General features: G+C 43.5%; 3 protein-coding genes across 8 annotated transcripts; 1 reads left to right on the plus strand and 2 right to left on the minus strand.

The window, feature by feature from the left end:
• The first annotated feature begins 798 nt into the window (after positions 1-798).
• Positions 799-6,701, plus strand: gdi1 (GDP dissociation inhibitor 1). Its single transcript, XM_029155525.3, has 11 exons — positions 799-1,088; positions 2,003-2,110; positions 2,282-2,381; positions 2,581-2,715; positions 2,812-3,010; positions 3,390-3,521; positions 3,594-3,693; positions 3,790-3,961; positions 4,047-4,191; positions 4,297-4,351; positions 4,441-6,701. The coding sequence occupies exons 1-11, from the start codon at positions 1,044-1,046 to the stop codon at positions 4,591-4,593; spliced, it is 1,344 nt and encodes a 447-aa protein (XP_029011358.1). The 5' UTR covers positions 799-1,043; the 3' UTR covers positions 4,594-6,701.
• On the minus strand, positions 4,752-15,633 carry itih6 (inter-alpha-trypsin inhibitor heavy chain family member 6). Of its 4 annotated transcripts, none has more exons than XM_055510412.1 (16): positions 15,223-15,633; positions 14,201-14,254; positions 13,792-13,827; positions 13,265-13,419; positions 12,069-12,148; positions 11,722-11,969; positions 11,218-11,387; positions 10,996-11,112; positions 10,734-10,905; positions 9,091-10,665; positions 8,574-8,621; positions 8,453-8,482; positions 8,278-8,322; positions 8,077-8,190; positions 7,616-7,999; positions 4,752-7,486 (listed from the first exon to the last, which is right to left on the minus strand). In XM_055510412.1, the coding sequence occupies exons 6-16, from the start codon at positions 11,912-11,914 to the stop codon at positions 7,224-7,226; spliced, it is 3,111 nt and encodes a 1,036-aa protein (XP_055366387.1). In that variant the 5' UTR covers positions 11,915-11,969; positions 12,069-12,148; positions 13,265-13,419; positions 13,792-13,827; positions 14,201-14,254; positions 15,223-15,633; the 3' UTR covers positions 4,752-7,223. The 4 variants fall into 4 exon arrangements, with proteins under 4 accessions (XP_055366387.1, XP_029011353.1, XP_055366386.1 ...); XM_029155520.3 differs by having other exon boundaries at positions 12,069-12,179; XM_055510411.1 differs by lacking the exons at positions 13,265-13,419; positions 13,792-13,827; positions 14,201-14,254; positions 15,223-15,633 and having other exon boundaries at positions 12,069-13,215.
• An 88-nt stretch (positions 15,634-15,721) lies between these two features.
• On the minus strand, positions 15,722-19,858 carry pfkfb1 (6-phosphofructo-2-kinase/fructose-2,6-biphosphatase 1). Of its 3 annotated transcripts, none has more exons than XM_029155522.3 (14): positions 19,699-19,858; positions 18,696-18,821; positions 18,522-18,618; positions 18,363-18,429; positions 17,979-18,053; positions 17,855-17,911; positions 17,665-17,786; positions 17,383-17,590; positions 17,150-17,296; positions 16,872-16,976; positions 16,537-16,666; positions 16,396-16,458; positions 16,260-16,324; positions 15,722-16,092 (listed from the first exon to the last, which is right to left on the minus strand). In XM_029155522.3, exons 1-14 carry the CDS (start codon positions 19,748-19,750, stop codon positions 16,033-16,035), a joined length of 1,374 nt encoding a protein of 457 aa, XP_029011355.1. In that variant the 5' UTR covers positions 19,751-19,858; the 3' UTR covers positions 15,722-16,032. The 3 variants fall into 3 exon arrangements, with proteins under 3 accessions (XP_029011355.1, XP_029011356.1, XP_029011357.1); XM_029155523.3 differs by having other exon boundaries at positions 18,696-18,853; positions 19,699-19,822; XM_029155524.3 differs by lacking the exons at positions 18,696-18,821; positions 19,699-19,858 and having other exon boundaries at positions 18,359-18,429; positions 18,522-18,589.
• Positions 19,859-21,329: the final 1,471 nt, after the last annotated feature.

A 21,329-nucleotide genomic window follows, 5' to 3' on the forward strand; every position in this document is an offset into this window, starting at 1 on the left:
GCAGTTCATACATTTAACTTTCTCTTTTTTGTTTTCTTACTAAAAGGGATGAAAACAATTATCCAGGGGTGGTCACAGCACAAAAGACCTAGAGAAGATTAGGAGATTCAATGTAGATTTAACGTCACCCCACAACATGTATTTAACAGCTTTTAGGTACTTTATAAATAGCTATCTGCAAAAAATATGATAAATGGTTAGAAAATCTGATACTTTCATTGTGTTTTACTAATAAGCAGATTTCGTTGTGATTATCAGTGTCTGTCATAAACAAACGTGGCATAATGCAGGTGATGATGACAGGTACACGTGGCATCTGTCCATGGTGCTGACATCACTTACATTTTTGTAACTGACCATTTGTCTTGATGCACTGTCAGTCTTCACCGTTAGATAAAAACAAACACAATAAAAGCCGAACAACATCAGCACAATGGAAATATCTCGGGCTATAGAAAAGACGTGCGAGCGTTCAGTCAGTGACAGAAACTCCCATCCACACAGCTGTGGCGGCGGAGGGATACAACCGACCGCATCCACACAACGCTGCGCCTGAGACTGGAAAGGAAGCATAGAAACGAAAATAGAGAACACGGCGACTTGGTAAAAATGCACTTTAAATCATAAATAATGCAAAACTCCAAGCCAAACTCTAAAAGCAGACTCTACTTGTAAACTAACGCTCGATGATATATCCCAGAGAGGGGTTCCGTGTTACAGGCATCTTTCTTTCTCTGGCTCCATTGTGTGATAATTTGGGAAGAGGCGAGAAGGATGCGCACTAATTTCCGACGCGCAGTAACATTGTTCTGAAGTGTTCCACGGTACGGGCCATCTTTGGTCGTCCTCGCCGGTGACAGTTTGGACACTTTATTCCAGTCATCAATGACTTATTATTTATAAACAGCATTTCGCCTTAAACGAGCCACTTGAAGCACAGAGAAAGGGAAAAGGCTTCCTGGTTTCTGGACTGTCTTTCCTTCAATACTCTTCATTTCTCCAGGCAAGAAAAGAGGACGAGACGGGAGAGGCGGTGATACAACATGGATGAGGAATATGATGTGATCGTTTTGGGCACCGGACTGACAGTGAGTAGTCAGGATCCATTTCCTTTGCGCTGAAATGACACTGGTTAATTGCGTAAAGTCGCGTTTGAGCGAGATTAAGGCTCGTCGCAGCTCGGCCGGAGCCCGGGAGTGGAAGCCTCCTGCCTCCCGCATCCTGCGCTTGTGACATTACAAAACTGTGATAATTGATGTTTGTCGGTGAAAGGCTTTGAACGCATCCCTCGCCCTTCCTCGCGGTGCTTTAACGCGGTGCAGACTGGCTCTAGCTCCCACGGGCGCGTGTTCCAGCCAGCAGCATCTTTTAGGCGTAACCCCCGTGTGTCATGGTGCTGGTGCACAGACTGGCCTCCATCCTGACGTTGGCGTGAGGCCTGAGCACGGCTGGGGAAACGACTGAGCCCTGCTCCACGGCCACGGCCGGTGGCCTTTAAGCATCACACCCAATGCGGCACAACGTGCTTGATGTTATGTGACGTTAAGTTTTCATATATCATAGTTATCAAATATTCTTTTGTCAACCTCTCGTCACATGTACTGATGACGCAATGTCCGGGAGTTCCACGAAAATGCATTTTATAAATAACCCGTAATTGTAATACAGTATAACAGTAATAATAATAATAATAATAATAATAGCGATTACACATGAACGGCGCAGTCGCGCATGCGCACATCACTGCCCCAGTCCTCTGCAGCCTCCTGACAAAACCATGTAACTTAAAGATAAACTCAGCTGCTGGCATATTAGGTAAACACATCTATAGCTAACAGCTAAACAGCTAATTATTATTATTATTCCTAACCTCAACGACGTAAACAGGGAACAATAAGGATTTAAATGAAATAGGTATAATTCAGTTTGCAAATATCAACAGCTGATGTCTCACGTCCTGGTGTTTTATGTTCAAGCTGATTTTTATTGTTGTTCATTGTAGGAATGCATTCTGTCAGGGATCATGTCTGTGAATGGGAAAAAGGTTCTGCACATGGACAGGAACCCATACTATGGCGGTGAGAGCTCCTCCATCACCCCCCTGGAGGAGGTAAGGGACACATGGGATCCATGAACGCACTCAATACACTTCATGGGCCTCCCAGCGCCACCAGCTGCTGTTTTAACTGCCTGCATCCAAGGGCCTACGTCAGACCTTCATATACTATACATAGCATCAAATGATGTTGTTGATTTTTCTTTTTTCTGTCCTCTGTAACAGTTGTACAAGCGCTTCAGCCTCCCAGATACCCCCCCTGAGTCCATGGGCAGAGGACGAGACTGGAACGTAGACCTCATCCCCAAGTTCCTTATGGCCAATGGTCAGTCTCTGAATAATAGCTAGGTGTAAATAAGTAAAAGACCATTATTGCATAAATATTATTAAGGTTCATGAATAAGGAATTATGATAGCACAAGTTTTCAGACTACTTACATATGACATGCTTTTCTTTACTTCCAGGGAATATATTGAGATAAATGACTAAAACGAAGTGTATTCCTGTGTCTTTGTGATTACAGGGCAACTTGTGAAGATGCTGCTATACACAGAAGTGACGCGGTATCTTGACTTTAAAGTTGTAGAGGGAAGCTTCGTCTACAAAGGAGGAAAGATCTACAAGGTGCCATCCACCGAGACTGAGGCGCTGGCTTCAAGTAAGCTGCTTAAACTCGGCCCGCTGTAGCTCCACAACTGTACATTTAATTCATCTTGATGTTGTAGCAACCTGAAGTCTTTGTTCAAATTTCCAGATTTGATGGGGATGTTTGAGAAGCGAAGGTTCCGGAAGTTCTTAGTCTTTGTGGCAAATTTTGATGAGAACGACTCCAAGACTTTTGAGGGCGTGGACCCCAAGACCACAACAATGAGGGACGTGTATAAGAAATTTGACCTGGGTCAAGACGTCATTGATTTTACAGGCCACGCCCTAGCCCTCTACAGGACCGACGAGTGAGAGCAACATGACACAAACTGCTTCATGTAGAACACATGTGTCGAGCTCCGGTCCTCAAGGGCCGCTGTCCCTGTTGGTTTTCCAGCTCTCTCTGCTGATTACTTTGATCAGGTGTGTCAGTCGGCTTTTCCAGTTTGTCATTGACTGAACACACCTAGTCATGGTAAACAGTAGGAGCTGGGGCAGGGACAGGTGGAAAACCAGCAGGGCAGCGGCCCTCGATGGCATCAGTTTGACACCTCTGATGTAGAATATTAATGCTTAATTACTGTGGGCCATGTGCTCTAATAATTACATAGTCACTGATTTACTAATAGATTTTATTTAAATAAACTGAGTGGGATCATACTTTTTCTTGATTTTTTTTTTCGTCAGCTATCTTGATGTTCCCTGTTTGGAAACGATCAATCGCATTAAACTGTACAGTGAGTCACTGGCGCGGTACGGGAAGAGCCCCTACCTCTATCCTCTGTATGGACTGGGAGAACTGCCACAGGGGTTTGCCCGGTTAGTGTTGAGTTTTATATTAGTTAATGAAGTAGAAATCAGCCTGTGACTTAAGTGATCTTACTTTCTTAGGTTGAGTGCCATCTACGGAGGAACCTACATGCTGAACAAACCAGTGGATGAGATTGTGGTGGAAGACGGCCACGTGGTTGGAGTGAAGTCTGAGGGCGAGGTACTGAACCCTCACCACATCAAGTATTAGTCATGTACTACTGTCAAACTGCGTGTTTGAATTGTTTACCGTCTACTTTATTCCTTCCTGCTGCAGGTGGCTCGCTGTAAGCAGCTCATCTGTGACCCCAGCTATATTCCTGACCGCGTCCGTAAGGCGGGACAGGTGATCCGTGTGATCTGTATCCTCAGCCACCCCATCAAAAACACTAATGATGCCAACTCCTGCCAGATCATCATTCCTCAGAATCAGGTTAACCGCAACTCAGGTGAGGAGTCAAATGAGTTAAAGCTTGTTTGTTAACATGCTGATCACGTCCTCATACTTGGATCATTCTTATTTGTATTCGTCAGACATCTACGTGTGCATGATCTCCTATGCTCACAACGTGGCGGCCCAGGGGAAATACATCGCCATCGTCAGCACCACAGTGGAAACCAACGAGCCCGAGGTTGAGATAGAACCAGCTCTGGAGCTGCTGGAACCTATTGACCAAAAGTCAGTACAGGATCATGTAACCCACGAAAAACACACACAGTGCAATGTTTTAAGACACCTTCTGTATCATGTGCAGTTTGGTTAATGGAGATGCTTTCTCCCCAGGTTTGTGGCAATTAGTGATCTTTATGAGCCCACGGATGATGGGACTGAGAGCCAGGTAGGACTCGACAAGACTCCAGTCTGTCAATCACAGTCCACCGCTTTGCTCCAGCCAGTCAATCAGTTTGGTTCTTTTACCTTTTGCAGGTGTTCGCGTCAAGGTCCTACGATGCCACCACCCACTTCGAGACCACTTGTAATGACATCAAGGACATCTACAAACGTATGACCGGGAGCGACTTTGACTTTGAGAACATGAAGCGCAAACAAAATGATGTGTTTGGGGAGGATGAGCAGTAAGCTGTAGAGAGGGCGGGGCCAGGGGAGGTGGGAGGGGCCAGGGGAGGTGTGAGAACAGATGATGGGGTGAGTTCTGCTCTGTCTGTCTGAGCCATTGACCTCCATTTCCTTTGTGTGTCTCTCTCTCTCTCTCTCTCGCTCTCTCTCTTTTTCGTTCACACACACACACACACTTGAACACACACATACAAACCGTTCAAATACTCGCACTCCTTATATCTGTCACTGTAAAGCAGGGTTGATATGGTCTTTCATTCCACACATAATCATGTCTTAACTCTTATCATTCGAGGTAAATTTATTACTTGTCATTGCTGATGTTTGAAACATGTCAGTGTTTCTGTACCATCTGTCTCAGAGGTCAGAGGTGCTCTGACATGGAGACCTGCTCAGTGCAGCCTCCTCTGTAGGGCCACCTCCAGCAGACACGCATGCATCTTTTACACACAGTAGTATTGTACATAGACCCAAAGGACACTGCGGAATGAAAGCTGGACCATTTCCCTCATCGTTAACCCTGCTTACACTTTTCTCTTACTTGGTCTTTTACCTGTGTTTCTTCAATAGCGCTGCTCCTTTTGGCAAAATCTGTTGGTCAGGCAAATAATGTGATTCAAACATTAAATATAAATGGGCTCACTTTGCGATGCTGTTGTGTTCCCTGTGCTAGTGGGCGAGCTAACCAGTGGCTATTAACTGACCCCACCCTCCACAAAACCGCGTTCTTTGTTTTTCTCTGTTGTGTGATGTCATTTTTGAATTTAAATAGTTTCTAACATTTTAAATTATTGAAGAGTTTGATTTCTACGAGTTTGGTGCAGATTTTACAAGCTGAAATTATGATGGAGCTAGAAAGTCTGAACATCAGGAGCTAGCGAGGCAGGAAGATAGTCTGTGTTTGGGGGAGTATTTTAACAGAAATTTTAGAGTAAGTGATGCAAACAAGCAAGGCAAACTGCACATCATCAAATACAAGGAAACTTAGCAGTGGCAAAAAGAATGTATGTGTGGAATGTGAGAGGTCAGCAATGGAAGAAAAGTTCAGCTCATAGTGGAAGCAGCACACTGTACTGGTTACTGGTCCAACCTGTGTGTACATCAGTTAGATCCCCTTAGTGAGAAAGTAGCTGGGAAGGAAAACCTGGTGGAAAAACCTGGATTCTATAACTTGAAAAGGCTTTGTAGCATAACAAAAGTATCCCGTCCCAGAAGAATCATTTATTTGATTGTAGCCTTAACTTGGGTCTGATCTCCAAATTCACTGCCATGTTGTACCAAGTGGTTGGAGATGGGTAGAGTCTTGTTGTGCCGTTGTTGGTCGATCACTGGGAGCGTTGATTTCATTCCAGCAGTGCATTTTGCTCTGTCTGAACACTACAGAAGGCGGTGTCCATCAAACCAAGCACACTGGGTGAAAGAACCTTCCAGCTACTGGACAATGACACCGAACCAGACTCGTCCCTTGATCAACCACAACTAATCCCCTAGCAACAAAAGTTACTGCATGTCTGGGGTGTCACGTGTTTTGCTGTTCTCCTGTATTCGTTGAAATTCCACTGACGTTTCATGGAAAAGTTACGTCAGATGCTGATTATGATATGAAGATAAAGTGATGCACAAAGAAATCCTATCTTTTTTTATTTGCTGTGTCATGACCTCTGTTTACCTTGTTTAGTGATCATTCCTGAGTTAATATGGTTATTAGCTACTCTGACACAGAGCTGAGGTCGACAGCAGCTGTGTATTCAGTGCAGCCTTGTGTGTGGGTTTGCATGCGTGTGTGAGTGTGCTTGGTCTTCAACACGCTACGATATCAGAGAAAAACTGGAAACCCATCTACTGTTTAAAGCCCATCTTCAGATTCTGTCTTCTCTTTTTTATTTATTAAAAAAAACCTTGTGTGTGTTTGTACTGGTTTGATTTTCATCCAGTTTGGCCTTTTGAACCTTTTGAAACTGACAACATAGTTCAGGCTGAGTAGTAGAAAATCTTACTGTCCTTGTTTGATCACTAGTATGTAAAAATGCCTAACGTCTTGTGTAACAAATAGAACAAATTAAACTATGAATGAAATGATAGAAAATAAAAAGCACATGGCAAACCTACAACACCTGTTGGCTGTTTGTTATGGGAAACAAGATCAATGCAATTATTACTAAAATATTATCTCTATACATGTAGTAATAGTATTTTATATTAACTAGAAAATACAACTGTCAAACAAGTCATCCCACTTAGAGAGCAGAGACTGATCTGATAAATGTCCTCTTTGTCAGTTTGGGAGCAAGCAAAGGACAAATGGATATTTTGTGGTTACCATGAGAACATTGCATCTCTGTCGTAGATACAGAGCTTCAAGCGTGAGGAAGTGGATGAGAAAGGCATCACTCAATACTTCACTATTTTTGCAGTACCATCCTCATTGTTCCTCCATTTTCTCCACCTCTTATGGGACTACACCTGTTGTTTGAGTTTGTCTTTTCCTCGTGGAATATGAGACAGCCCTTTTCACGGAGGCAATGTGATTTGTGAATTCATTATTGTGGATTTCCAGTTCATTCTTTGTCGAATAACCAGGCCACGATAATAGCTGAGACCTGAGCCACGAGGTGGAGTTGACTCATCTGGAATTACACACGATCCACAATGTAGCTCTGATATGAATGACCTAGGAGTCTCTGTACCGCAGCCTTGGGCACCACCCAACACTTGCTGAGGTGGCGTTTCCTCACCGTGTCTTTCAGCAGTTTGTTCTGCAAAGTGACTGGCATGTGCTCGGAACCCCACTTCAGGATTCCCCTGGCTGAAGGTCTGTGCTTATCAGCCTGGTCAGCAACTGCAGCCACATCATCCTTTACCACCTCTACAGTCATGTCAGCATGCTGAAACTGGCCTGTATGCAGAGAGAAGTGAAGTCAGTCACACTCACACACACTCAGTTACACAGTAATAATAATGGGGGGGGGGGGGGGTACTGCTCTGTGTCAGCATTAAATAAATGAGAGAATGTTCATGTACCTACCTAACAGTCCTTGGGTCAAAGCCGAAAGTCCTTGACCCTCTGTGATATAGAAACCCAGGTGAGCCATCTGGAGGTAGCTGGGGTGTTTATAGTAGTGGAACAGGATAAGGAAGCGCACATTATAGGCAAACTCTATCCAGCAGGTCCGGTGGGTGTCCACAGAGACTGTAACCCCCTGCCTTGTCACAGATCCCTGCTGACTGACGAGAAGCGTGTCCCGCCCTTCTCCTTCCACTACTACAGCATCCAGAGACACCGTGATCATGATGCCACCAGAGCCAGCTGTGACTGAAAACACGGTGAGCAGGTCAAAGTAGGTCCGTGGGCGGGTTTCTGCATTGTGCTTGGAAGGCGCCTCCACCAGGCGACCGTCCACAGTGATCCCTTTAAGAGGAGGAAACACAAATACAGGTTAGATAACACTTAAATGATAACATTAGACATCTTAATACTGTACATACCTCGGTCTGGGTCCTCTAACAGTCTGATGACATCGTTACCATGACCATCCAGTGTAAAACAAAGGCTCTGGTGCACCTTTGGTAGCTCAACCACAAAATGAGGATCTCCATCAACTACAACAGTGTTAAGATGTGCATTAAGTATCGTGACCACATGAAATATGCAGTTATTATTTAGGATATGATGGGATTTGGTTTTACCTGATGAGGAGAAGACCCCGATGGTGTTCAATTTGGACGTAGATACTAATGGCAAAAGAATTCAACCAAAGGTCAGTCCTTCTCAGTCCCCAGCAATGAAACCGAGTAGACATGGACTGTGAGCTGGTTAGAATTTAAGTAAAGTTCAGTGCATTATTACCCACTGAACACTTACCAAATGACTCTGTGTCTGCAGTGTCCTTCCCTGAAAATAAGTCACAAAATACATAAGAAAAAGAATAAGAAACTGTCTCGACCCTAATTGTTGATATATCATATGAATCGGTTCTACTTACAGCTGTCATAGTTGAGGTCATAGTCATAGTCGTACGTAGCATCATAGTCTAGGAAAAGGTTATAAAAACTACATAAAGCGTTTTTAGAGGAAAATGCACAGTGAATGTTGTAATGCTGAATGCATTGCTGAAGAATTGCTGAAATTAGCTAAAACATTGAAAACATAGCTAAAAGTAATTCAGACTTTTTAGGTTTAGCTGAATGTATCTGTGTAAGAAGAAAACTTATTGAATATTACTTAAAACGTCTACATTACAGCTGAATCTTGGTGTCCTGCTGTGCAGCATAAACCACCAAGTTATTTGGCTACTTTTAAAATTTGTATGAGGCCATTAGAACCAGATACTGTTTTTAGGTTGCTGAAAAGTGATTAACTAGACTAGAGCAGTGGTTCTTAAGCTGTAGAAGACGCTTTACCATTTCTCTGATTATGAATGGAGGTGGAGACATCTGATGGACAAATGAAGAACACTCAGTCAGGGCACCGTGTGAACAGACAGATGAGTGGACACCTACCCAGGAGCCCCGCCGCTTCCCATGGTCGCGGTCCATCTGTTGCACCAGGCATGGGAGCGAAGGTGGCTGACACGAGGGTGGCGATACTCACATCTGGGTCAGAGCTGGGTTTCCCGTTGTTGTGCTCCACAGCCGGAACTGGGATCGGGGTAGGAAACGTGAGCAGAGAGGGCAGCTCAGGCAGAGCGGTAGTAACCTCAGACAGGGGAGCATCTGGAGCAGATGTTGTCCCGATCCCTGCCTCTTTAGAGGATACAACCCCTCTTAAAGGGGGGACGCCTATATTTGCTTTGCTGAGCTGTGAGGTGAGGGGTCTCCCAGGCAGGGCTGCAGGGGCTGTTCTGACTGAACCCGGTGGAGGTCTGGTGGTATATGTTATCTCAGACGAGGTTGTGCTGCTGTGATGATGGGTGGAGACATGGGCAGGTGCAGGAGGTAGTGCTGTTTTTAGGGCATGAAGCAGTGATGGAGCAATCTTCCCAACATGAGGAGAAGGAGGAACAGGAGTGGGAGGAGGAGGGGAAATGTCTGTTACAGAGTCATTCAGGGGCTTTGTTGGACCTGAGGTTATAGTGTTCTTGGAGGGTATAAGCACTGCTCTTGCTACGTATGGTGCGATAACTCTTTTTCTTAACTGTGGGGGACGAGGAGGGTGGGGTTTTGTTTTGACAGGCCTGAGGTTCAGAGGAGAACTGAGCATCTTTACAGCACCAGAAGCTGTTTTGACAGCAGCAGTAGCTGCTGTAGCTGTAGTTGCTGCAGGGCAGGGTTTCTCCGTGGTTTGGGATTGAGCTGCCTCATCTGTGTCTGGCTTGACGATGACTAAAGATGTGACTGGTGTTACAAAGTTGTATTTGAGAGAGAGGTCAGTGGCCTTCTCTGCCAGTAGCCTCTGTGCTGCAGGATCATTCGTGTTGATTTTAGCGAGTAGCAGCTCTTTGATGGTGAAATACGCCCAAAGACGATGTACAATCCTGGAGAGTCCTTCCAAATCTCCAGAACAGTCGGCAGCAGACATGCTCCTGTTCCCCTTCACATTGGAGATCAGCACACTGTTCTCCAACTCAACACGCTGCTTTGAATTGCTGGCAGACATCGACACCTTCAGACCTTTTGCTCCTTGTTTGACCCTTCCTGCCACCACCAACTCAGAGCCTTGAAAGTAGTTGGGGAACATTGAGCGTGTGACGTCGAATGCCTGATCCTCCAGGTAAGTCAGCTGGATGTCTGAGAGCAAGGGGCTGGCAATTTCATCATAGAAACCCTTTAGCTGCAAGGCTGCATCAGCGTCCTCATAAACCATCCTAGCCACGCCTCGGTTGTCCAGAGCCAGGCGTTTCAAGAGGAGAAAGTCTGCATCGTCTCCAAAGGCCAGACCGAACAAAGAAGCCGTGCCTAAAGCATTCTTGGCATTGCTGAGGATGGTGTCACCAGCCGTTACGCCAATGGTCGCCTCACCGTCAGTGAGAAAGATTATCAAAGGGACACGACGGGACGACAAATGGTTGGAGGAGTCAGATGATGGAGGGTTGATGAGCTGGGCAGCTGAGAGCAGAGCTGCGTTGATGTTGGTCCCTGAGACGAGAGAGGCACCGTAAGATGTGGAAAGATTAACCTGCACTGACTCAGAAGTTTACACTCACATCCTTCTGCTATTATCGCCTTCACGTAGTCTCGAGCAGCTTTTACATTCTGACGTGTTGCCCGCACTGCTGGTCCTTTCTTCCAAGTGTGAACCTTGTCTGAGAAAGTGATGATGTTGAAGTGATCCCCCTCCCTCAGATCCCCCAGGATGGTGCACATGGCCTGTTTTGTCTACTGGCAGAAATTAGAATTAATGGCAAATGTTATAGAGAAATGTTTGTAGGAGCAGATTAAGTTTTAAATACTAAGTTTCCACTTTACCTGTTTCATCTTGGTGCCTATCATTGACCCACTGATGTCAATGACAAATATAACATCCTTAGGAACCACAGGAAGGCCTCTGGGCGCGAAGTAATGTACAAAGTAGCCATTGTACACCTGACAGACAAAGGTTATAAAACAAGACTGGTTTTACTCTTCTTCTAATAAAAACTCACAATTATATTTGTATTCAACTAGGCATGAATAAACTCTATTGTTCACCTGGATTTCACCCAGCGGGTCTCTGAGATCTACATCATACTGAATGATGAAGTCTGCGTCCAGGGCCCGGGAGCTGATGCTGTTCTGCTGCTGCAGTGTGGGAGTGTAGCGAACCCGAGCACAATTAGGGCTGCTCTCAATGTGAGTGGAGCCAGGAGCGTCTGATTCACCTGCAGTGGTTGGATTAATGATGTATGAAATATGTTTGTTTAATTGGAAAAGTTCTTGACAGAGAAAGTTCCTTTGTTTGTTTTATCCTTGCCTAGTTCTGCCCCACTGGGTTCTACAACCCGCTCTTCTCTGAGACTCTGACAAGTCAGAAGTTCTGTAGCTCTTACTTTGGCTTTGTTAATGACCATCAACCAGTTAGCTTAGCTTAACATACAGACTGGAAAAAAATTGCTAATGTAGCTTATGTCAGAACATCTGAAAGCAAACAATTCATTTTTATATTATATTTTTTTTCTAATAAAACTTGGTAATAAAATAAACCTTAGCTCCTACCTTCAGTGATGTTGGACAACAGTCGACTTGTCCTGAGAGGAAGCACTTTGACAAATCCGAGGCCTGATCTCTCAAAGATGCTAACGTCTAATGTCAGGTTTTGGACCAGTTGTCCAGGCCTCAGGCCCAAACTGAGCTCGTAGCGTCCAAGGCGACGAGGCAACAGCTCCTCGTAGGTAAGAGAGAAGGACATGTGAGCTCCGGATGGCACACTCACAGCCACGCGAAACCGCTCCGTCTCCCTCTCTCTGCAGGATCGTTCAGAATTGAGACCACACGTATGATTAAACGTATAAATTAGATTTTAATCTTATATATAATTAAAGCTGCAACTGGACTGGACTAACTTGGTTGCAACAAGTCCGGCTGCTTTTCCTTGCTTCTTAGCAGAGTCGTAAATCTTCCTGGCAGCAGATCTTTCCTTCACCTGGGCCACGTACATGTTGCTGTTTAAGGTGCTAATAGGAAGCGAAAGTAGAAGAACAAGCAGCTCTCTGTGACCCATAGCCGTCAGACTCTAGTTCAGGAGTTTTTAAGCACGATTCAATTTATTTTGCTACTCATATGTCTACAGCTTCCACAAAGCTGCTTCACAAACATTAAGCTTCTTTGCCTTAATAAGCACATGAAGTGGAAAAAGGCAATTTCCTTCTGAAAACTTTGGAAATCCAGCGAACGGATAACGCTGAGACGATGCCGCTCTGACACACCCATCTGAATCCCAAACTAAATTAAAGCCTAAACTGAGATCTGATTCACCCAGCACACGTCTGTGCGCCTTGGTGGCGACAAGGTCACGAATGAAGGTCAAGTTCAGAGAGAAACTCGTCAGGGGAGAAATAAAGTAAACACAAGGCAGCTCTTGTTTGAGACACAAAGCAGAAAGTGCAGCGAAAGTGGAGGTGTTTGTGTTTCTATGTGCAGCTCAGGGGGTAAAGCAACGGCTCCACATCAGCAGCCTACGTGGAACACAGACCTCTCAGTCTGAGACACAGACATGCCAAAGAACTAATGCAACGTGTGTTTGCCACAGGTTTTTTCCTTTGGGTATGTGGTGATGTGCAAACTCACTGTGCATGTGGAAATATGTATAAGCCAGGATGTACAGGTATGTGCAAGGAAGCAAAGGCAAAGCGGGCGTCATAAAGAGAGAGATGCCTGTAAACATACCAGACGCTGACATGCTTGAAAAGTCCACATTCACCTCCATGTGGACATATACAGTAAACATAGATGTGTGTCTACCGATCTGAACTGGCACCGAGCTTCAGTAAACTGTGTGGGGGGGAAGGGGGCGAGGGTCATTTTCTCCATTAACTTCCTGACTTGCCTTTACAATTCCAGTATTCATGTGCCCTCAGGTTCCTCCTCCTGACCTGCTTCTGCTCCCAAACACAGCTTGATCCTGCAACGTTGACTTGTTTGTGCTCTGTTTATTTTTAGCAGTTTTAAGAGAGAGTTTTTTTTTCCAGCCTCGAGTTGATTAAATGAGGAAATGTCTCTAAACCGGAACATGCACAAACATCTTCTGTTCCTGACTTACATGGTGAAGTTGGAGATGAAAGCAGAGGAGGGAAGATCCACCTCGAAGGCAGCCTCCTTAATGATGGGAAGCTGGTTCCACACTGAGCTCTGGACTGTGGTGACAGCATAGCGGGACACCACCGAGCACTTCACATGGTAGTCGGTCACCTTCAACTGACAGAACAGTACCAAAGCATGCTTCTTATCACAGAAGACATTTTAACTCACTGTCTCACCCAGACCCATCATTGGGTTAGGAGTACAGAGTAGCTCTCTGCCTGGCTCCTGTTTACTCAGACAAACCCTGGCGCCTGCTGAGACCAAGTCTTCCAACACACTGAGATTTAGTGAGGCTGTGGTCTGTGCTGCACAAATCAACGTACTATATGATCTGTATGAGAACTGGTCTCACAGGTGAAGCCAAAGCTACAGAGGAGCACGATGATGCTTTGATACTTGTTAGATTAGCTGAGCTCATTCAAAATGTATCAGTACACTCAGTTAATAATAACATTGGTATTAATGGTTCACATGGACACAGCTTACCACTGGTTTTGTTGGTTTACTTTGACATTTTATTCTCTGAAACAAAAAACGAGACAAGTAATGTTCAGAAAATTTGACTTTGGAATGTTATGATGCTAACGATCACATTTCTGCAGTGTGACTGTGTGAGGGTTGGGTCAAAATTCTGTCTCAAAATATCCCTGAATCAAACTCATTCATGAGTGAAGGGGAAGTGGACTGGCCCCATATGCTCACTTGCTCTCGAGTCAGTGTGAGGACATTAAAACACAATGTGATGATTACTCGGAGTTTACCAGAAACACTTTAAATTGTTTTTAAGGAAACACAAAGCTGATTTAAATCTAAGTTGGATTTCATATTTTTAGTATAACCAGTGTTTTTTTACTGACATTACTAAATTTTGCCACTGATTAAAAGACTTTCTCACCTGTAATAGAATATCCGTTCCAATGTGTGCTTCATAATCTCCTGCCAATCCCGTCTGCAGATAGAAAGTGAAGAAAACTATAAAAAAAACGTGTACATGCATTATGTCTATATGAATTCAACAAATGAGTGCAGTAAGAAAGTTGCACGAGTCTCTCTGTGTTCCTGGAATTGACTCGATGTGTCGGTGCATGGTGTGAATGTGGCTGCAACCACCGAAGGCCATCAGGAATGAGGGAATATCATTCTCTGCTCCACCATTTGAGGATTTGTGGGAGGAAAAAAAAATCACTGCCACCCAAACACCTCCTCCTCCTCTTCCATGTAGGAGTCGACCAAAACGGCTCCAATCACGTTGCTAAATTACCTTCAGCAAGTTTCCATTTCCCTCTACAAAGACCCATTATTGGTTGGAATGAACTGTATATTTGTCCACTGAAGCTAAAGAAGGAAAGTCAAACACATCAATAACCTAAACCTGTAAAAGCTGCTACAAGCAATAACACTAAGGTGGTTGTGTTTTTTTATGTTTTATCTACTTTCACAACATTTTTTAACTTTCTATCTAAACATCTTTTTTTCTTCCTCAGCCAAAATTTGGCCAATTACATAATCTTTTAGAAAACAATACTCTTTTTTTATTGATCCCATTATACCTAAATTGTATCAAGTTACTGATTCTTATTATTAAAATTATATTGTCAAACACAGAATGTTTGTCATCGTTTGTAACTGATAGCATAACACAAAACGATCAACAGAAGCAGAATTTGTAAATTTATCACTAAATTAAAAAACAATACTACAGAGAGATGGCTATTTTACCAAACACTGACTTAGTGTATCAGTTGTGTGAAAAGATTACTCCTGTAATTTTTAGCTCTATGATGCTAATGCTAATGAACACAGCCTTGTGGACTTGGTTCTTGGTAAAACTATTGTCTCTTTACACAATGTACAGCTGCAAAATAAGACTCATTATAGAAAATATCAATGTAAGAACCACAAATTAAATATACATACATAAATTCAGCTAAAACATAGGCTGTTGGGCCTGAAGGACCTGGGTCAGCTTTCTGGGTGGCCCTGCTACTTCCTCCTCCAACTCTAAGCACATGCACTTCGTTCCCAGGATGCATTGCGGTGGGTTTCCCTTGTCCAGAAAGTGAGTTACAATCCCTCAATTATTGTTATTTGGTTATGTTTGTTTGTTTCTTTTTTTTTTTGTGAATTCAATTTCATTTGACAAGAAGAAGAATTAAGAACTACCTGGTCCCGGTCCGTCCCCTAAACCAGTCCCCTGCTGAACCTGACCTACGTCCATAACTCTGGTTGGAATTTCCTCATCAGATGCCACAGACAATATATATATTGTCTAGACAATAAACCTTTTTTTTTATTTCAGGCAGTGTTGTGTCGTCAAAAGCCTGACACTTTACCCATGTTTTTGGGAATTTGGGAATCATCTGTGGCAGATTTTCTCTCAAATTAGTAATAATGTGTATTAAATAGGATAACATGGTTTTAAAGGTTTAGAATCAAAACTTTATTTCAGACATCATTCCACAAAAAAAACTCTTGCATTTTTCATTTTTAACCATTCATTTGTAACAAAACCTAAAATTAATGTTACACAGATCTAAGATCTGCAATGTGAGACTAAGAAGACGATGAGATGGAAAATAAATAGATTTATTATATTTTATAATATATTAGTCAGTCTATACTGTAAATAACGTCCTTGTGAACCCACATGCATCTGGAGTTTTTTCACATTAGCTTTGTCCCCTTTTCCTGTCGGTGTCCATTAGATGGTGCAGTGAACCCACAGCATTAGATGTCGGTAGGAAGAGTCTGCAGAGCTTCCTCAGGACTTCTGCTTATGCTGACATTCTGCAACAACGACATAAACACTGAGCCTGAAAACACAACGCAGCTGAGAACACTGACTTGAAATAAACCTTCATGTTTAAATTTAGTGTGAGAGAAACACAGACAAACACATAAAATGGGTTCAAAGTTCATGGTGCCGCACAGAAATATGTACTTGTGAAACCTACCACTGGTCTGTCTCTGTGGGTGTTGACTGCCTCAATATTAAGAAAACATGATTCCATTTTGCAGCCTGTAGTTAAACACAAAGCCAGTCAAAATAAAACTTACATCGTTTAGACAGGTAATTGCTCCAACACCTACCGTAGGCCACGGGTGTGAGCTTGAGCACTGTGTGAAGGGGACATCTTAGATAAGGAAGCTCATCTTCAGAGAAAGGACAACCAGTATGAACAGAGTTTGTAGTTTTACAGCATTGCAGATTGTGGGGTTAAACTCATGTACCTGCAGCTTTGTCCAGGAAATAGGCCAACAAGCAGCGCATTATAGCCTGGTGGCAGATAACCAGAACATTTTCCTGCCGTTCCAGTTCCATGATGACCGGCTCTAAACGATGAACAAGATCCTCGTAGGACTTTACAACCACAACAAGAAAAATAAACGTCACAAACAAACATTCATTTGGCATGATGTACTGCTTTATCTTCTAATCCACTTTATTTTGCATCAAATTGCCTTGCAATAAAAAAAGCTGGCCTTGATGCCAGCCACATGACACGTGTTTCACCAGTTCATTTAGTCAATGAACTGGTGTGAATGAATTTAGTATTTTTTCTCACCTCACCCTTTGGGTACCGATAACGATACTTGTCCTGGTCTCTCAGAGCAAACTCTGTGGGGAATTTCTCCTGAATCTCCTCGTATGTTAACTCCTCACACACGCCCTTAATCACAGAAGCTGTCGTTGCATCATCATTTAGAGATATCAAACAAGTCCAGCAGAAACACAGACATGCAAAATGTAAAAACGTCAATAAATACAAAGTACTTTATTTGTTGCTGTTGAATCATGCACGTATTAGTCTTGTTTTTTAGTATTTAGTCTGGTTAAATGTACCGCATCGATCTCATTCAGAGCCTTCCACTGCTCGTACTGGACTCCCAGAACCTCTGCAGTCTGGACTGTCCTCTTCATGTGACTCGTCCACACCTTCAGGTCTTTGATATTCTGACCTTTAATGAAGGTTGCCAAGGCAGCCGCATACTGCGGGAACAATAATATGACCAATGATTCTACCTGTGATAAAATTAGATTCTTATTTGCATAAAGTCATTATTTTTTTTCTTCACCTTCAGTCCTCTGGGCGATAAGCCAGAGTCTCCACCAATGCGTCCTGTCAGGTTGAGCTCACTCTCCCCGTGGCGGCTGAGGTAGATGGACCGGGGTGTGACGTGGATGTTCATGAGGTAGTACACGATCCGGCTCTGGATGTGGTCCTGGACTCTGTTCACCAGGTATCGGCTGCCCACATCGAAGATTTTTATGTAGGAGAGCTTTCTGTTTGGTTTGAGAAAATGTGCCCCGTTAGAAGTTCTCCCTGTCAGAGACACTGTCACATCCAGCTGCTGTACCTGTCTTTGTCGTCATCTATGGGTATGTAACTGGCCTTATAACACTCGATGCGCTGAATGAAGTCGTCAATGGCTTCATCTATGTCACGATCCACATAATCTGGACTCCCAAACTTTACTTGCTGGTAAGAACATACATTAACATTAAGTGTGAACATATGTAGAGGTTGTTTCAGTGTGTGATTCTTACCTTGATATTTTCTATAATGATTTCAGGATCATCACAGATTGATTCCACAAAAAACACCTGTAAAAGGATGAATTTACGTGAAGTCTTTTACCCACTGTGACTCTTTCACACCTGCTCTACCCACTTTGTAGCCTCTCTCCTTGGCAAAGCTCATAATGACTACACGTCTCTCCCTGGTGGTGTTGGTAGCATCAAACACCTGCAGACGACAGGACATTGGTGTTATTTACATTATATCACACAAAAGAGTTCACACCCTGTGAAAATGCACTTCATGAGTACAAACCCGACACAAACTAAGTGACTCCATTAGAGGAATGAATCTGTTAAATCCTGACCCTGTGTACAAAAACTCTCCACCCACAATTTGTTCTTTATCAGCTTTGTATAATTCATTCACAGCATTACTTACTTAGTCGTTGAGAAATTAGTCCTGAACATGCAGATGGTAAAAAGGTTGATGAGTGTGTGTGTGTTAGCAGGGCAGTTTCATGGAGCTCTTACTCACGGCTACTTGTCCTTGTTCCTTTGTGAAATAAGTAGCAATATCTTTGAGGGCAGCTGATGCACAAGCCCTGAAAGAAGATCGATCACAGGAGTTAAAACTGTGGAGTCTGAGTACGAACAGCTACTTCTGAGACTGTTTATCTGTAACAACCGTCCTTACTTTCGAATCTGCATAGCTTCCTCATTATCAGACCTAAAAAACTCAAAGTTCTTATATGTTTTGACGGCCTGTCTTCTGTACTGGCCCACGTTGAACACTGAAGGATTAGAAGGACATAAATTAAACATTGTAATGTTTCTGGATGTATTTCATCGGAATTCTCACAAAACTGACTTTTGGTCGGAACTCCAATCCAATTCAGGTAGCGGGTGAGCTTTGTGGAGATGTACGTCTTCCCTCTGGCTGGCAGCCCCACCATCACAATCATTGTGGGAGAGTTACAGAGCTGAGGAACCGAAGCTGAGGCAGAGATGGAGAGTCACTGGCCTCATCTGCATGAGTTAGGAAGCAAAGTACTAATCTGAAAATGTACTGCTGAAAGTAGCTGAACACTGGGTCTATGCAGCAACTGACAACTATGGCGTGATGGAGGAACCTTATGATACGCAGCGTCCTGGTGGAGAGGATTGTGTTGCAGCAAAGAAAATCAGGAAGAGGAACAGACGTGATGATCCACTGATGTGCTGAAAGTCTAAAAAAAACCTGGATACTATTTGAAAATAGTAAAGGATTCTCACAACCAACCCGTTGAAGTGATGCTTCAAAGTATTAGTTCAATGGAGTTCTAGTGTTGGAAGCTTATGGAATATTTAAGTTATAAAGGTGAAGCAAGTTCTACGTTTTAGCCTGAAGAGAATTATTTGAGCCGCTGTGTTTTTAAAAGCTTCCCTTAGCTGAACTCCTGGAAAAATAATGTTCTTCAGCAACAGTTACGCTGGAAATCCTGCTTCATAGGAGAAATGAACTGTAAAACTCTGCATGGACCTGTTGACCACAGGCAGAGCCGTGGCAGCTAAGGAGAGGATGGACAAAAAGCTACATGTTTCATATCTGCTCTACAGTTTACTAATGAATTCAAATACTGAACGTCAGCATTGCATGTCAGTGTAAGAGGTCTCCTCGACTGCTGTGTCCATCATTAGCCATTAGTCCACCATGAAGATGTTTCATGCCTCTGACACACAGTGAGATGACGGTGAGACATATACCGTCATCTCACTGTGTCAGAGGCATGAAATTCATCTTAAAGCATTCGTAAAACTTAGAGCACTACATATAAATCAAGCTGTTTCAAAGCTTCCTCTTGTATTAATGTGATATGCTGAACTTTTCTCACCTGCGCTATCACATCTGCGAAGCCTCTTGTGCTCCAGGTGGGGAACCTCCATTCTGTGCAGAGCACTTACACCATCACACTGGACTATGGTCTGTGGCAACAGAGCTCTTTTTAAAGACTTAGGCCCCCAGTGAAAGAATCCTCAACCCTCCCCCACATTCAGTCCTGCAAGGCCCTGCCTTTCACGACACATAGACATATGATACAACACACAGGGCTTGTCCTTCTCTGATTGCCAGAACCAGAGTTCACAACATGGTTGGGAAGCAGTAGTCTCTGCAAAGGTCAGACTCAAGCATATCATACATGCTTTAACAAACAAGGAGGCTGTGATATTGGAGCTCAAAGCCCAAAGGTCAGACATGAGTGATAGAGGTTTAAATACACAGCTCAACCCAAGTACAAAAAGATTCTAGCGTTCTAGCAACAAAGCAGGACGCAGAAAGAGAGAGAGAGAGAGAGAGAGAGAGAGAGAGAGAGAGAGCGAGAGAGAGAGAGAGAGAGACAGAGTCACATGAAGCTTGCTCACCTACTAGAATAATGTCATCCAGCTGAACTTAGGAGGATAAGGGTGACTGTAACTGGGAGGAGAGTTTTCCAAGTTTGATCAAGAGTAGAAACTCTATTAGCCAGAACTCTCACAACCTCTGTTATGTCGGGCCTCGTGAAATGCTGGAACCATCTCAGACGCGTTGCGACAGTGAGATGCTGACTTTCATATTATGTTATGGATGACGTTCCTTCAAGTTGCTTGTGAGGAAAATAAGAAATGTTTTAACGACCCAGTCTGACTCAAAGGAAGCAGCTTCCTCCTGCAAAACCACAATCACCATGTCCCTGACAAGCTGAGCCTCATTGTGGACCGTGGATCAGAGTCGGTAGATAATCTGAACTATGCCTGTGTCAAAGGCATACTTAGTTTTGTTTGCAGGTTCCAGTATAATGGGCTTCGTTTAAAGGCTCTCTGGTGGCCGAGTGCACTGCAGCTCACTCAGCTCCAGCTGGTTGATGACCTCACACAACCTAATGACCTTTTACAAACATCTCACAAGAGGAAACACATCATTTAAACCAGGACAAGTATCGTTATCGGTACCCAAAGGGTGAGGCGAGCCTTTTCAGTTGTATTGTGTAGTCTTTTTTGTCAGGCCATGCACACCTCAGCCTCCAGTACCAAATATGGTCCTCAGGAGCCCAAAAGGATAAACAACAAGACAACATAAACATCATCTCAACTAAATTGCTGAGTTGGAAGGTTTTAGCCTGACTGAAACTTGTTTCTTTTCAGCAGCCTCTGTGTCATGACAAACACTCAAAGGCTGATTACAGAGGAACAAATAAAGCATAGAGCTGAGCTGTGTGTTACTGTTACAGATGGTCCCCTCGTTCTCTGTTCTGCTGCTTTACAATAACATGGTTATGTTACATACACAGGGTGGCGCTGTCTGACCGCCGCACCAGATGCTGCAGTGGATCCAGTGGTTTAAGGTTTTCACTGGGAATGTAGTAATACAATCAATGAAATCAATGCATTTACTGTGTTATTTCAAGATAATTCTGAATTTAACTTAGTATAACTAATTAAAAATTAGATTAGCTTCAATATAACGGATGTAACCTTTTAAATGTGG

This window comes from Betta splendens, chromosome 7, assembly GCF_900634795.4.
Source record: "Betta splendens chromosome 7, fBetSpl5.4, whole genome shotgun sequence".
Taxonomy (NCBI): domain Eukaryota; kingdom Metazoa; phylum Chordata; class Actinopteri; order Anabantiformes; family Osphronemidae; genus Betta; species Betta splendens.